Source organism: Hippocampus zosterae, chromosome 10 (assembly GCF_025434085.1).
Source record: "Hippocampus zosterae strain Florida chromosome 10, ASM2543408v3, whole genome shotgun sequence".
Taxonomy (NCBI): domain Eukaryota; kingdom Metazoa; phylum Chordata; class Actinopteri; order Syngnathiformes; family Syngnathidae; genus Hippocampus; species Hippocampus zosterae.
This window is the reverse complement of record NC_067460.1, coordinates 12511746-12525369: the sequence shown is the minus strand read 5'-3', so window position 1 is coordinate 12525369 and position 13624 is coordinate 12511746. Positions and strand designations below refer to the sequence as shown.

The 13624-nt window shown below is 42.3% G+C and overlaps 1 protein-coding gene across 3 annotated transcripts in view; it reads right to left on the bottom strand.

The window, feature by feature from the left end:
• The window catches only part of LOC127608420 (roundabout homolog 2-like), a 150422-nt gene that overhangs the window by 122477 nt on the left and 14321 nt on the right, over window positions 1-13624 (bottom strand). For all 3 annotated transcript variants that reach the window (XM_052077450.1, XM_052077449.1, XM_052077447.1), the window contains exon 3: window positions 494-651. In XM_052077450.1, the coding sequence (XP_051933410.1) occupies window positions 494-651 (158 nt within the window). The remainder of the gene's footprint in view (window positions 1-493; window positions 652-13624) is intronic.

The following is a 13624-nucleotide window of genomic DNA, read 5'->3' as shown; positions in this document are numbered from 1 at the left end:
TATCTCTTCCATTATTTTCTTCTCTTTTTATTCTTACCGCTATTTTTTATTTTTCTTCATCTTGGCAGGAGTTCACTTTGGCCTGAAGAGTCAAGTTCAGCATTTGCCTTAATATCTGGCATCATTTACCGTTGTGAATTGGTATAACGTATGGACCCCGAAAAAAAGACGACACCCACTTTATCTTATTTCATTTTAAAAAACACTTAAACTCTTATATGCGGGCCAATACGGTAATAAGGATTGAAGGACAAAATTGTATTTCAGTCTTGTGGAAAAGGTCACACTCAACAGAAAAAATGTCAATATTTCAAGAGCAAAGCCTGAGATCGATAAAAACCTTTTGCGCCTCAATTCATATTCCACAAATGCAAAATTCATCAGAGTGCCATGTTTAGACGAGTTGGGGAAACATAGAAGCTAATATTGGAAAGACGTTTTTGGAGGTGACTTCTCCTTCATGGTGGGGCTTCAATATTTGGCCATCACTCACTGAGATACGTTCATCTTTCGTGTTGACCCTGACGTTGTTGCGCTTCCAGGACACCAGGGGTTCCGGGTGACCGCGCGGCGGCACGCACTCCAGGACGGCGGGTTCGCCGGCGGCCACCACCACGTCACTCGGGGCTTGACGGAAATCATCTCGGAGGACTGCGGACGAAAAAAAACGCAAGAGTGAGTTAATTCAGGGTTGGCTGTCAGTGGGCGAGAAGCAGGTTGCCATATTGCTGGGGAAACATTTGAATTGTTTAGTCTTGATTTTCGTGACTTCTCTTTTCGCGTTTTCCTCTGTTGTCCACCCTGGCGGAGCTAATGAATAATGCAGATCTTCCCGTCCAACTCTGAGTAAACAAATAACATTGCAGATTCATAATTCATAGGGACGGGAGGGGGGGCAGCCCTGTGTGTATTTACAAAAGCATTGAGTTATCTTTCCAAATAAATCAGTAATATACTGCAGCTTTGGACGTGACTAAATCGAGAGTTTGCATCTGTGTATATGGGAGAAGTTTGACTTTGGAAAGTCTTGATATCGTTTAATTTCCTGCTGTGATTGACAGACCAACGCTCAAGTGTCAAGCCACGCTGTCTCCTCCATGGCAGAATCCATCATTGTAATCTCGCTCAGCAGATCAACTTGGAAAACTTTGATCAGGCGGTTTAAAGTACCCCAAAGTACCCTTTTGAAAAATACTTCAGTCTGCTTCAACATGGAGGTAGCTCGTTAGCATCATCGCTTCAAGTGAAATGTCTTGTGTGTGTGTGCGTGTGTGTGTGTGTGTGTGTGTGTGTGTGTGTGTGTGTGTGTGTGTGAGACGTTTGTATGAAAAAGTGGGCGCGGTTTGGTTACTTACACAATGTTATCATGAAAAGTTGTTCTTGAATAGATGATTAAATCCCAAGCGATAGGGTTCTTACACATCTCTTCCTGATCATCTTAATTTTTCAGATGATACAAAATTTCAATCTGAATAAGAGGGAGTGAATGTGAGCTCTCCCAATGATACATGTGTGCCTACGAGCTCAACGGAAATGATAACAATTGTCGTGCGGCATCAAGATTCAAACCCGCCGGGCTCCTGCAAAGCTCATTTGAAATTAAATGATGGCAGGGTTGTAAAAATGGAACATTCTCATCTAGTGTCTTGGGTAAACGGCTATGAATATTCCAACAACTTTGCATGAGTTCTGCCGAGGCACCTCAAAATATTTTCGACGGAGGAAAAGTGACCTTTTCCAGAAATGAGGCCTCATTAGAGATGACGGTAAGTATGCATACGCATTTATATTCATTCACCTAACGTAGATGGGTTTGACCAAGCAGCAACACCGCTGCAATCAACATCTCAGTTGAAAGCAGATGAACCAATTGAAATTCTATTCTTGTGATGTTGATTTCAGCAGTCGTTTGTATAATGTAGAAGATCAGTTTTGAAATATCATGTTTAAATTCCTCACGCTAACCACTTTGCATTTTCGCCTTTGTCTGTGTAACATGCACGCACTCGCAGCCACGCCAGTGGATTAGCCGAACATTTTCATCGGGCAGGCGTACCTAGCGGGCTACCTACCATGGAGAGCCGCTGATGTGAATGAAGACGTTCAAGCTCTAATACAATGGCAGAGGAAGACTCGGGCTCACTGGGGTCAGTCCCAACCCCCCCCCCCCCCCCCCCCCCCAATAAGCTAATGCTATATCTCCACAATTGAGCATTACGACATTTTCGATCTTTGCACATTTCCAGAAATTATGTTCAAACATATACAGCGAAATGTATTTAGAAACTAATCTCTGCATCCATTGCAGTGTTTTAAACCACAAAGAGCATCCAGCATTTCTCCATTGTGCTTTGAATAAAAGGGGCATCCAAATTGTGATTTCCCCCTCCTCCCCCATCATTGAAATTTAACTTGATTATATTACCGTATTTTGCGCTCTATAAGGCGCACCCAAAAGCATTCCGTTTTCTCAAAAGCCGACAGTGCGCCTTATAATCCAATGCGGTTTATATATGGATCAATATTCTGATTTCTTGGACATATTTTAAATGCTCTGTCATGCGCTTTGTTACGGCTGCAGCGGTTGTGAAAGCTCTATATAAATGAAGCTATATTCCCTTTAGCAGAACTCCATCTGGTGGATGCATAACGCAACCACAGCCACTATTGTAACTTCTATGTGTTTTATAATGTGCTGCGCCCTATATATGAAAAGAATTTCAAAATAGGCCATTCAGTGCGGAAAATACAGTAATAAACTGTAAATAATAAATTCATTTGTATTACAATAAACATTAGATTTACTATTCATTAATGTTTGGGTCTGATACTCTAGGTTCGGCTTATGCTTCAATAAAGGCAAATGAACCATGAATGATTGAGGGCCTTTTTTTCATCAACTTTAATTACAGCTGATGGCATCTTAAAAACCTTGACTTGCAGTCTCTCAAGTGTTCACCATGACAACTGTACAAAATTCTACCAAACGAGTGTGACATAAACATCAGTAGGAAAGTCATAAATTAGATCATAACAATATTGGTTGCCAGCCAATAGCAAGGCATGCATAGACGAACAACCATCTGCACTCACCCTCACACTGAGGTACAATTTCAAGTGTTCTGTTCACCTGCCTTGCATGTTTTTGGAATGTGGGAGGAAACCGGAGTACCCGCAGAAAACCCACTCAGGCACGGGGAGATCATGCGAACTACACACAGGGAAGCCGGAGTTTAAATCGAACCCTGCACCTCTGCACTGCGAGGCAGACGCTCTAACCAGTCGACCGTTATACTAATGATAATGCAAAAAAATGTGGTTTGAGCACTTCACCTTTTTTTTCCCAATAAACAGTAATATGAAAATGGGGACTGCACTTCATTAATGAATTTATGTAGACACTGTCAGAATTAAGAAAAACTCAAAAATCTACTCCATTCTATTTTGTGTTCTCCGGCACTATAGTGCAATGAAGAGTTATTGCCGTCACCCACTCTTAAGTCCTGGGATGCGAAAACAGAAAAGGGCTCCATTTTGGCTCCTGTTGTGAGCACTGTTCTGAACGCTAAAAGAGAAAATACGATGATCCCTTTCCAAATAAACCCGCATGACATTTGCTCTGTACGCAAACGGTCTCTGATGCAGCTATCAATCCAACGCCTTGGATCAAAACCTTTAAAGCGGGCACTAAATAAGAGGGCGTTCACTTAACTCTGCCTGAGGGCTTCGACAGACAGATGGTACTTGAGAGAGGAGAAAGTTCCACTGGGTGACAAATGAAACTTTTCCTAGGCTGCATTCTTAAGCGCTTGTCCAAAGATGACGAATGGTGGTTCCATTGTTTCCCTTAAAGTGCAGCTAATGAGATCCTTCCGGGTGGCACTTCAAACTTTCACTGTGACAGAACTGGACGCCCGGGCCTCCCTCCCATCCCAAAGCTTAACTTCTCCGACAAATGATCCTCTTCAAATGCTCGCTGTGTCCGTGCTCGCTTGCGGGGGGTGGCAGCTAAGACTTTGACCCTGCCTCTTTGCAGCAAGACTAATCGTCCCACGAAAAGTACCCGAGGCGCTTCCTGTGCACTTAAATAAAAGACAAAATGGGGCTAAACGAGTGTTGCATCATCATTCCTCACAGGGAGCCGACTCTCACTGGAAAGATGTTGATACCCCCACTGAGCTTTGCAGAAGGGCCTTCATTTTGAATATGATGACAAATAGAGGGAGGTAGACTCAACCCCCCCTCCCCCGCCAAAAATAAATAAATAAAACGCCCATGCACAATTTCAATTGATGGCTCCTTTTTATGCTCATCGATTGTGAGCGTGGAAAAAAAACAGCTGCGGGGCGATTTAGTCAACAGGCGATAAGCTATTTACATAAGTGACACACTGAAGGCATCATGATGCTCCTCTGTCACATTGTGAAGGGGAAAATGTGCAGCCATGGGGAAGCGTTTTCCCATCAAGTCTTCTCAAGGACATGTGAGCACATATCAGCTATATATAATTTATTATTATGCATTATGAACACGTGAAACGACTATGATTTCATTTTAATATATTTTTGTTGTTGTTATTGTTGGTATTATCGATTTCCCATTGCACTAATGCTACATCATACCATACAAGGCTCCGTACTATTATACGGAACAATACGACACACCAGGGATGGCCAACCCGCGGTTCGCGAGCCGCATACAGCTCTTTGGCTGGTTGAATGCGGGCTTTCACATGACCAGCGTTGAAAACGACTCAGCAATGGCAGTGCCATTCAAACAACTGCACTAAGTACAGCAGCACTTAGACGTCAGCCTATTGAATAAACAGACCGGATCCTGCCCCCACTCACCCATTCTGAATATGCTTATATTTATATTTTATCATTTATATTTACTGATATTTTGTTTGTTTGTTTTTATTGAACATACAAACATAGACGTAATACATTGACAGAAAGTGAGGTAAGTAAAATAGTAACAGGAAAGAGAAATCAATCATTATTCAACACAATTATTAAGAAGAAAATAACTTATCGAGTCCTACTCCGATATACTTTTTGTTCTACGACTTCCACCTTTTAGGGCAACCCGTCAGATGTCAATTGAAATTATGAACGTTACGTCATCGCGCATGCGCAAAGAACGGCGCTAAGCGCTAAGCTAGCCAAAGAATTACGTCTGATTTTAAGGCAGGGATGCCCAATACGTCGATCGTGATTGACCGGGGCCCAACGGACTGGTCCCAAGTTAACCGCGAGAGGTCGGAGGAGGAAATGAGGTGGAAAACATATTTTTGTGTCTCTGTGTTTCGGTTTTGTTGATGTGTACGTCATCGTAGCGTGCGTGCGTCCATACGCTTGTGCATGATTGGGCGCCTGCGTACGCGCGCGATCGGGTCGATAACGGGAGGTTGGTCGTTTCAAAAGTCGATCTTCGGTTAGAAAAGTTTGCGCCATGTGGCAAGCAGACCCGAGTAGTACGTAACCGCTGAAGCTCGCGTACAGACAGCGCTTGCTTCGAGTGGCAACAACGGAACACAAGCCCGATTTGAAGAGGATTGTTCAAGAGAAGGAATGCCGGATGTCCCTGCACTAAGGCGCTAAGCAACATCCATAGTAAGAGAAAAACGTTGTTATATTTTTGTTTGTGGACTTGGTTGAACTGAGAGTGTGTGTGAGAGAGTGCACACAATATTCATTGTTGAACATCACAGGCCTGTGGTCTGAGTCATGTAGGAGTCCATTTCTGTCATTATCATGTTGGTTCGTGAGATTGACAATCAATCTGGTTGAGCAGAGGTCTGGGTTTGTGTGAGTGTTATTAGCTGAGGGAGATCTGTCGCAAAGCCAGTTCTGTTGACTTGAATTTCTAAAGTGCTGACTGCAGGATCATTGGGATGCATTTGAAACATGTACCCCACCTGTGTTTCACTGGTATGTTATTCATGACATTATTTCAGATGATATATCAATTGGATTTATAAAATCCAACAGGTAAGAAACCTATCATTTAGTCCACATTACTGTTGAAGTGGCCTCCGTTTGTGTTTTGCATTGAAAACTCATGAATCGCTGCGGACTGTAGCCCTGCTCATGATGATGAACTTTCCTACACTGGTGTGTGTGTGTGTTACTGTTTAAAAGATAAAAGGAACAAGTGGGTCTTATGGGGCTGGTGGGGGCTCCTTTGAACATTTCATTTGGCAGTAAGGCCATTAGGAGATGTGGTCTGATTCCAGTGGCCCGTCACACCGAATGAAGACATCTGCGGCTGAGGCGAAGGCGATTGCTTTAATCCTCGCATTGTCTCATTGTGCGGGTGGAGGACGACACTTGTAAACCCGTAATGTTCTCCGCCTCTCAGCCACACTACAATTACACAGGTGCTTCTTATACCCAAGTGCGGGGCGGTCAAACTCCCCGCTGGGGGCTTCCGTGCAACGTCTGACAATTAATTTATCTCTGCGCACATTGCTGCTTTTTAAAAAATGATCATTGCACTCTCCTTGTATGCATATCATTAAAATATCAGCCCTGCTTAACAAGCTGATGTGACTAATTCTCGGCTCATGGTAGGACATTAATTTTGCCTATAGTTTAAAAATGTTGTTTTCCTTATTTTTCCCCAAACAGATGTTTCAACTCTCTTATTCATCTATGTAATGACTTATGAACACATTTCCTTGAATTATAGCGGAAATAACGGTCATTTGAAACATTTCCAATTGAATGAGAGAATCTCTCTGTATGAGCTGATCCCCTGTTGCAATCCCCGTGTTGTGTTGAGCACAACCATGCCATAGCATCAATGTAGTTCAGTGTCTGACAGCTGGCGCCTGGTTGTACAGCGAACTTCCATATGCTCATGGATTGGCATACACTCGGATTAAAAAAAAAAATGTTGTTTTTGGCAGAGGCTTGTTAGATTTTCATAGCAAATGCATGTTGTATGTATCTTGAGGTTTTCTGAAGAATTTTTTTGGGAGGGGGTTAAAAAAGGTTTTTTTTTTAAATTACACCTGGATTTTTGCTAACCCGGTCCCTATCATTATTTAGTGCACTGCAGTTAATCAGCCATCAATTCAATCAATAAAGCTAAGATAGCAGTTTCAAAAAAATGCTTCACTTCATTTCTCAAGCTCCTGCTCCCCATCGTTATGATTTCTTTGTTACCGATTTGTTGCTTTACTGTTGTATGTGTTAGTTGCTCTGTATACAGCACTTTGTATGCAGCGATAACTGTTTGAATATGCTCTGTAAATACAGTTGCGTTGTCCATGCAAGGACGTGCAGCTGAATAAAAAAAATAGCAACACTCAGTATTGTATTTTTATTTAAATAATAACATTCACTCATAATAATTAAGTGATATAATCGGCTGGAAGAATTTTTTTATGCGTCACATGACTGTGTTCCAAAGCCGATTGCTACTCCACTATATTGTGCTGCTTCTGGCGCGTGGCCACGAGGGTGCAGTATAATAGTAACATCATATGTAAATCCACGAAGAGGGCGATTTATAACCCTAGCAGTCCCCAGCCTTTTTTTTTCCGGCCGTAATCGGTTCATGTTAGCACTGATTTTTCGCGGACCTGCAGCCATTTATAGACGTTAAGTTGGAGGCGGGTGAGTGTTGACGTATATTCCAGTTCAGGATGTATATGTTCTGAAAGAAATAAAAAAAATCCCAATTTATCTGTACGATTCAATAGGTACCAGTCCATGGTTGGACAGCACAAGTTAAAGCTCAGCAAATGTTTTTGTTTGATTCCAGCAATTGCCCTGCCATAAAATGGCAGCCGGTCCTCTGTGAGCAACAGATGGGCTAGGCTCAAGAAAATGAGCAATTTGCCTCAGTTGCTTCAAGATAAGATGCATCAATATTCTATTTCTATCAATTGGCACTGGAGGAACGATTTCCACTTATAACCTTTATCCAAACTATGAGCTTGTAGCGTGTCAGAATGAGGCATTCGCGTCCAAACGGGAGAAAACGGCTCCGCCCAGCACTTGTTAGGCTCCTTCCTAATCACTCATCAGGAGTAACAGGAACATCTGGATGCAGAGCCTTTTAAAGCAACTTTTCTTTTTTATTTGTCCTACTTTACTCTAATCCTCCCACGCCATGTGACCGTCTCTTCACTGACGCCTTAGCATCGCCGATGCCGCAGTATGCCGTGTGTCGCAATGAGGCAAAGGAGGAAAGAGGCACTTGTGTCTGCCCCCTTATTGTCTCAGTATTTTCTTGTTCTTGTTTTTTTTCTTCTTTTTTTTTCTTCAAAGATTTGGAGGCTTACAGAAAGAGAATAATGACACTGGCTGTCATCAAAGAGCAAAAAAACCCCACTAAATACAAGGTACTTACTGGCTGGAAGACACAGGAGGCAAATGTAACATAAAATACTGAAATAAAATCTTACTTGGCCATTTTAGGTACAATTAGAACAGGGGTCGGCAAAGCAAAATGTTGAAAGAGCCACATTGGACCGCCCCCCCAAACAAACGAACATGTCTGAAGCCACAAAAAATTAAAAGCCTTATATAAGCCTCATAATGAAGGCAGCACACACCGTATGTATCTATATTAGCCTACTATCAAAATGACTATGTTGGCTACAAATACACAATGAGCCTTCACGATTAAATGATTTTTTTTTTTTTACCTGCAGTTCATCCACACAATCCAAAAAACAAAACAAAAAGCAAACATGTCTGAAGCCACAAAAACTTAAATGCCTTATATAAGCCTCATAATGAAGGCAACACACACCATATGTATCTATATTAGCCTACTGTCAAAATGACTAAGTTGGCTACAAATACACAATGAGCCTTCACGATTAAATGTTTTTTTTTACCTGCAGTTCATCCACACAATCCAAAAAACAAAACAAAAAACAAACATGTCTGAAGACACAAAAAATTAAATGCCTTATATAAGCCTCATAATGAAGGCAACACACACCATATGTATCTATATTAGCCTACTGTCAAAATGACTAAGTTGGCTACAAATACACAATGAGCCTTCACGATTACATGTTTCCCCCCGCCCTCCTGCAGTTCATCCACAATCCAACATGGATCAAATTAGGAGAGTTGACTTGTCGCCTTGCTAATGAATGTCAAGCTCGCTGAAATCTGTCAGCGGGTTGTAAAGTCATCCACTGAGCCTCACAGACCGCTAAGAGTGAAACAGATGTCTGGCTATTCATTAGCGCTCCTGAGACTTGGACGGGAGTCCTTTCCACCACCTGTTGTTGTGCCACACGCCCATGTGTGCGCGCACACGCACACACTTATGCAAGACCACCACCTTAAAACTGGCCTCTCATTAACACACTCCCACACACTTCCATCCTTGTCTACTCTGCCAGAGCTAATTGGGTCACATTTTAGCCCACAGTCAGCACAACCACCCTCATAGGGGAGGGGGCAAGGGGGTCTAAAACCGCCACCACCACCATGCCGGTTTAGCATATGCTCCTCTACTCTAGAGGAAGCCAGATTAGAAGCAGACATGCATGGTGAGACTCAGTGCGTGGCTGCAAGAGAAGTCTGCCTTTTCTATTACATCTGCTATTACCTTGCTGACAGAATGCGCTCCATGCATTGAATCTGGAAAGTATTCTTCAAGTTTCCCCTCTTCCACATTTTGTCGATATTGTTTTGGTTTTTACTTTAAAGGATATCCCCTTTGACGTGCATGTCCTCATTTTCGAATGGAGGTCCTAAATACTTTTTAAAAAACACAATGTAAAACATTTGAACACAAAACACCTGAGCAAGCACACTCGCACTCAATGCTGCCTTAAGACGAGCCTCCCACCAGCCGCCATATTTCCTAAAATTAACTTATACATACAACAATATTAATAATACCTATATTCCATATATGGCATGCACAACCTAAGGCACAAGACACACGGTAAATACATTATTACATACAGTAAATGACTGCAAACAAGTCGAGTGTATGTCCAAATAAAATGAATCCAGCAAAAAAATTGAAGAAGAGGAACTTTTATTTCAGTCCGATGGGGCTTTGAACTTGAAGGCCCGCCGACCAATTTCTTTTCTTATTCTTTGGGAAGACGCGCTTCAAAATATCAAAGGAACGGCTTCGGGACAATTGTGAATGGCCTTGAGTGGCTCATCAGGAGCCCAACCTTGAATGTGACTCTAGATCTCTAAGAGAGATCTAAAGAATGCACAGATGCTATCCATCTAACCTGATGACACTTAAGACATGCGGTCAAGACAAAATGGGATGAAACTGGCCGAAAGGGGTGAAAAGCTTGTCGCATCACATTTAGAAACCCTTGAGGCTGTCAGGCAGCCCAAAGCTCATTAATAAAGTATTATGGATAGAACATAGGAGTTACACTTTTTTTTTGTGAGGGGGGGGGGGGGGTAGCTCCGAGAATACTTTCTGGATTCATTGTATCACTTTGAGAGTCACGTAATGTATCTGAGGAGGCAGCAGGCTGTGTGTGTGTGTGTGTGTGTGTGTGTGTGTGGGGCTGTGTGGGTTGTTGTTTTCTTTGTTTTTTTTTTTTTAAATGCGGATGCGAGATGCAGAAGAGGCCAGCCGCGCAGAACACAGCGTCAGTCGGGAAGCCTCAACACAAGATAAGAGTCCAACTGCTGTTTTTGCATCTCCCCAACCGGGGGGACGATCCGACCTTGCTAATCTTTGCCGCAGCTTCCCTAATCAAGGCGCCGACTAATCCATTTCCTCGCGCCAAGCCGACTGGCGGTTCAGCCGGGGGCCGAGCCACACTGGCGCAATTAAGCGGAGGGAATACAATGGCGCATGTCCCGGGTCGACGGGAAAGAATAATAGCCGAGCGAGCGTGTTGTGTGCCCTCTCCCCTGCTTTACTCCTCAGTTGCACAACCAAGACAAAACGCACACTCTCGCGCGCGCGCAGTCAAATCTCAAATGATGCAATTAAAGAGGAAGTCCGCCACAGTTCAGCAACAATCAATGTGATTTGTTCCAACCCGGCGGACCGGAATAAAAGACTGCTGTTTCTGTGCAACAGTAAAATATGCACGGATGTGACCCCCCTAGCTACCACAACAACAGTGCCCTCCATAATTATTGGCACCAGTGGTCAAGATGTTTTCCTTAGTTTTGAGGAAATTCCGTTTTTTTCTTTGTTGTTTTTTTTCTAAATAAGACAGGACCACAATTTAAAAACATGTATTTCAAGTACATTTATTCAGTACAAATTGACATCAAATCATGGGTGGTACAATTAATTAACAACCGCTTTTTGCCAAGAAAAAGGCACCGAATCTTTTGGTGTTTAGCTCATTCCACAGGTTTTCAATGGGGTTGAGGGCTGGGGACTGACATGTGTTTGCAAGGAATTTGATTCTGTGCTTGGTGAGCCATGTCTACAATTTTCAGTATAAGAGTACGCTTCTTCAATAAAAAAAAGAAGTTATTTTAACGCTTTTCACACATCTTAACCAGAGGTGTCAATAATTATGGAGGGCTTTGTGTGTCAAAATCAATAGAAATCTTGTACCAGTGGGATCTGCGCATGCAGTATGAGAAAAGTTGGGAAAGGAAAACATGACCGGCAGAGGGTATACCAGATGGGTTTTAAAACCAATTCTGCATTTGTGTTGGAGCGGGGCCATACAAAGGAAGGAGAATGGTGGAAAGATTGTCAGCAGAGCACTGACAGCAAGGATGGGCAACTGGTGGCTCGTGACCTCATGAGTGGCCTGCTTGATTAATTCAAAAACATCTTAAGATTTTTAAGCATTTTATTTTTTGTCTTACAAACCCAAGATATTTTCCCAAAACAAAGATAGACATTCAATACCCCTGTTTCAAGAAAAAATGAGGGTTAAAAACGTCCCTGTAAAACTCACACAGCATCACTATACTGCCTTACACTATTTAAGTGGTATTTTCTGTTGCGTATTTAAAGGACAAACGCAATACTTCAATAATGAAAAAATAAATAATAATAAATACAAACATCATAACATTTATTCTTGTGCTGAATTTTGCTTTGCTGTTCAGCAGTTTTATGCCACCCTTTAATGGCAATTATTATGAACAAGAGCCCCTTGGATTGGGAGAGTCAAAAAAATAAAATAAAATCAGAATATCTGGTTAATGTTTTCATTGCTCAAACCCTTTGTTGTTAATGGGTGTTTTTTTTTTCATGCATGCATTGAGAAATGTACTATGAAAAATGAAATATCGAAAGAGCACATATTTTGCACATAAGTACGTACTGTATTGTGTCCATGTCTAAAAAAGCATTTTTGTCATGAATCTAGTTGGGAAGTGAACGGTCAACCTTTGCTGTCGCCTCCATCATGTAACCTTGACGCCCATCAAATGATTAAACTCTAGAGAGTTGGAACTTTGACTACAGTTCCTCGAGAATTCAATGAAGAAGAAAAAAAGCAGGCAGTCCTATTCAAACCTTCATGGCCAATCTTGCACACATCACCAAGAGAATGACTAATATGTATATTATGTGTTTAATGTTGACATAAACCATTTTAAAATGATGTCGCTTTACCTGAATAGTGTGTTCATATCAATGCAAACAAAAGTCTGCACACCCCTATTCAAATGACAGATTCATGTGAAATACAAAAAAAATTGAGACCAAGAGAAATCATTTCCAAACTTTTTTTCCATCATTAATTTGAACTGTAGCCCGTAAAATGTGTGAGGGGAAGCAAGAATAACCAACTGAAATAATTCAGTTGCACAGGCTTTTATAACTGGAGATGTGGCTGTATTCAGAATCAACCAATAACATTGAAACTTGCCAAATGGGAGTCAGTACAGACCTGCCACCAGTGCATCTGATTAACCCTGGTGGTCTGGTCGACTTTTCCTGACAGATTTGTAGCAGAAGCCTGAAGGTTTCGCGCCAGCACTGACAGCTATTATTCATCAGTCCCTCCACCAAGGCTAAATACCCAGTTCCACCTGGGACCAAAAAAAATAAAATACACAGAACAATACCGCTACCATCAGGCTTCACTGTCTGTATATTGTTATTTTGGTTCCGAACGGTGTTGTGTTTGTGCCAAACCTCCTTTTTGGAATTATGGCCAAAGCGTTCAACATTGGTTACATCAGACCACATTTTACAACATGCGTACGGAAAATTTCAAATGTGTTTTTACTTTCTTTGAAGATAAGGTGGACGACCCGGTGGTCCAGTGGTTAACGCGTCGAGCTCACAGTGCAGAGGTACCGGGTTCAATTCCAGCTCCAGCCTTCCTGTGTGGAGTTTGCATGTTCTCCCTGCGTGGGTTTTCTCTGGGTACTTCGGTTTCCTCCCACATTCCAAAAACATGCATGGTAGGCTGATTGAACACTTGAAATCTAGGTGTGAATGTGAGCGTGGATGGTTGTTCGTCTCTGTATGCCCTGCGATTAGCTGGCTACCAGTTCAGGGTGTCCCCTGCCTACTGTTCGAAGACGGCTGGGATAGTCTCCAGCACCTCCCGCGACCCTTGTGAGGAAAAGCGGATTGGAAAATGGATGAATGAACGAAGATAAGGTTTTGGTCCAGCCACGCTACCCCTTACACCGGACATGCTGAATGAAAAAGACAGTAGATTGTTGTCACA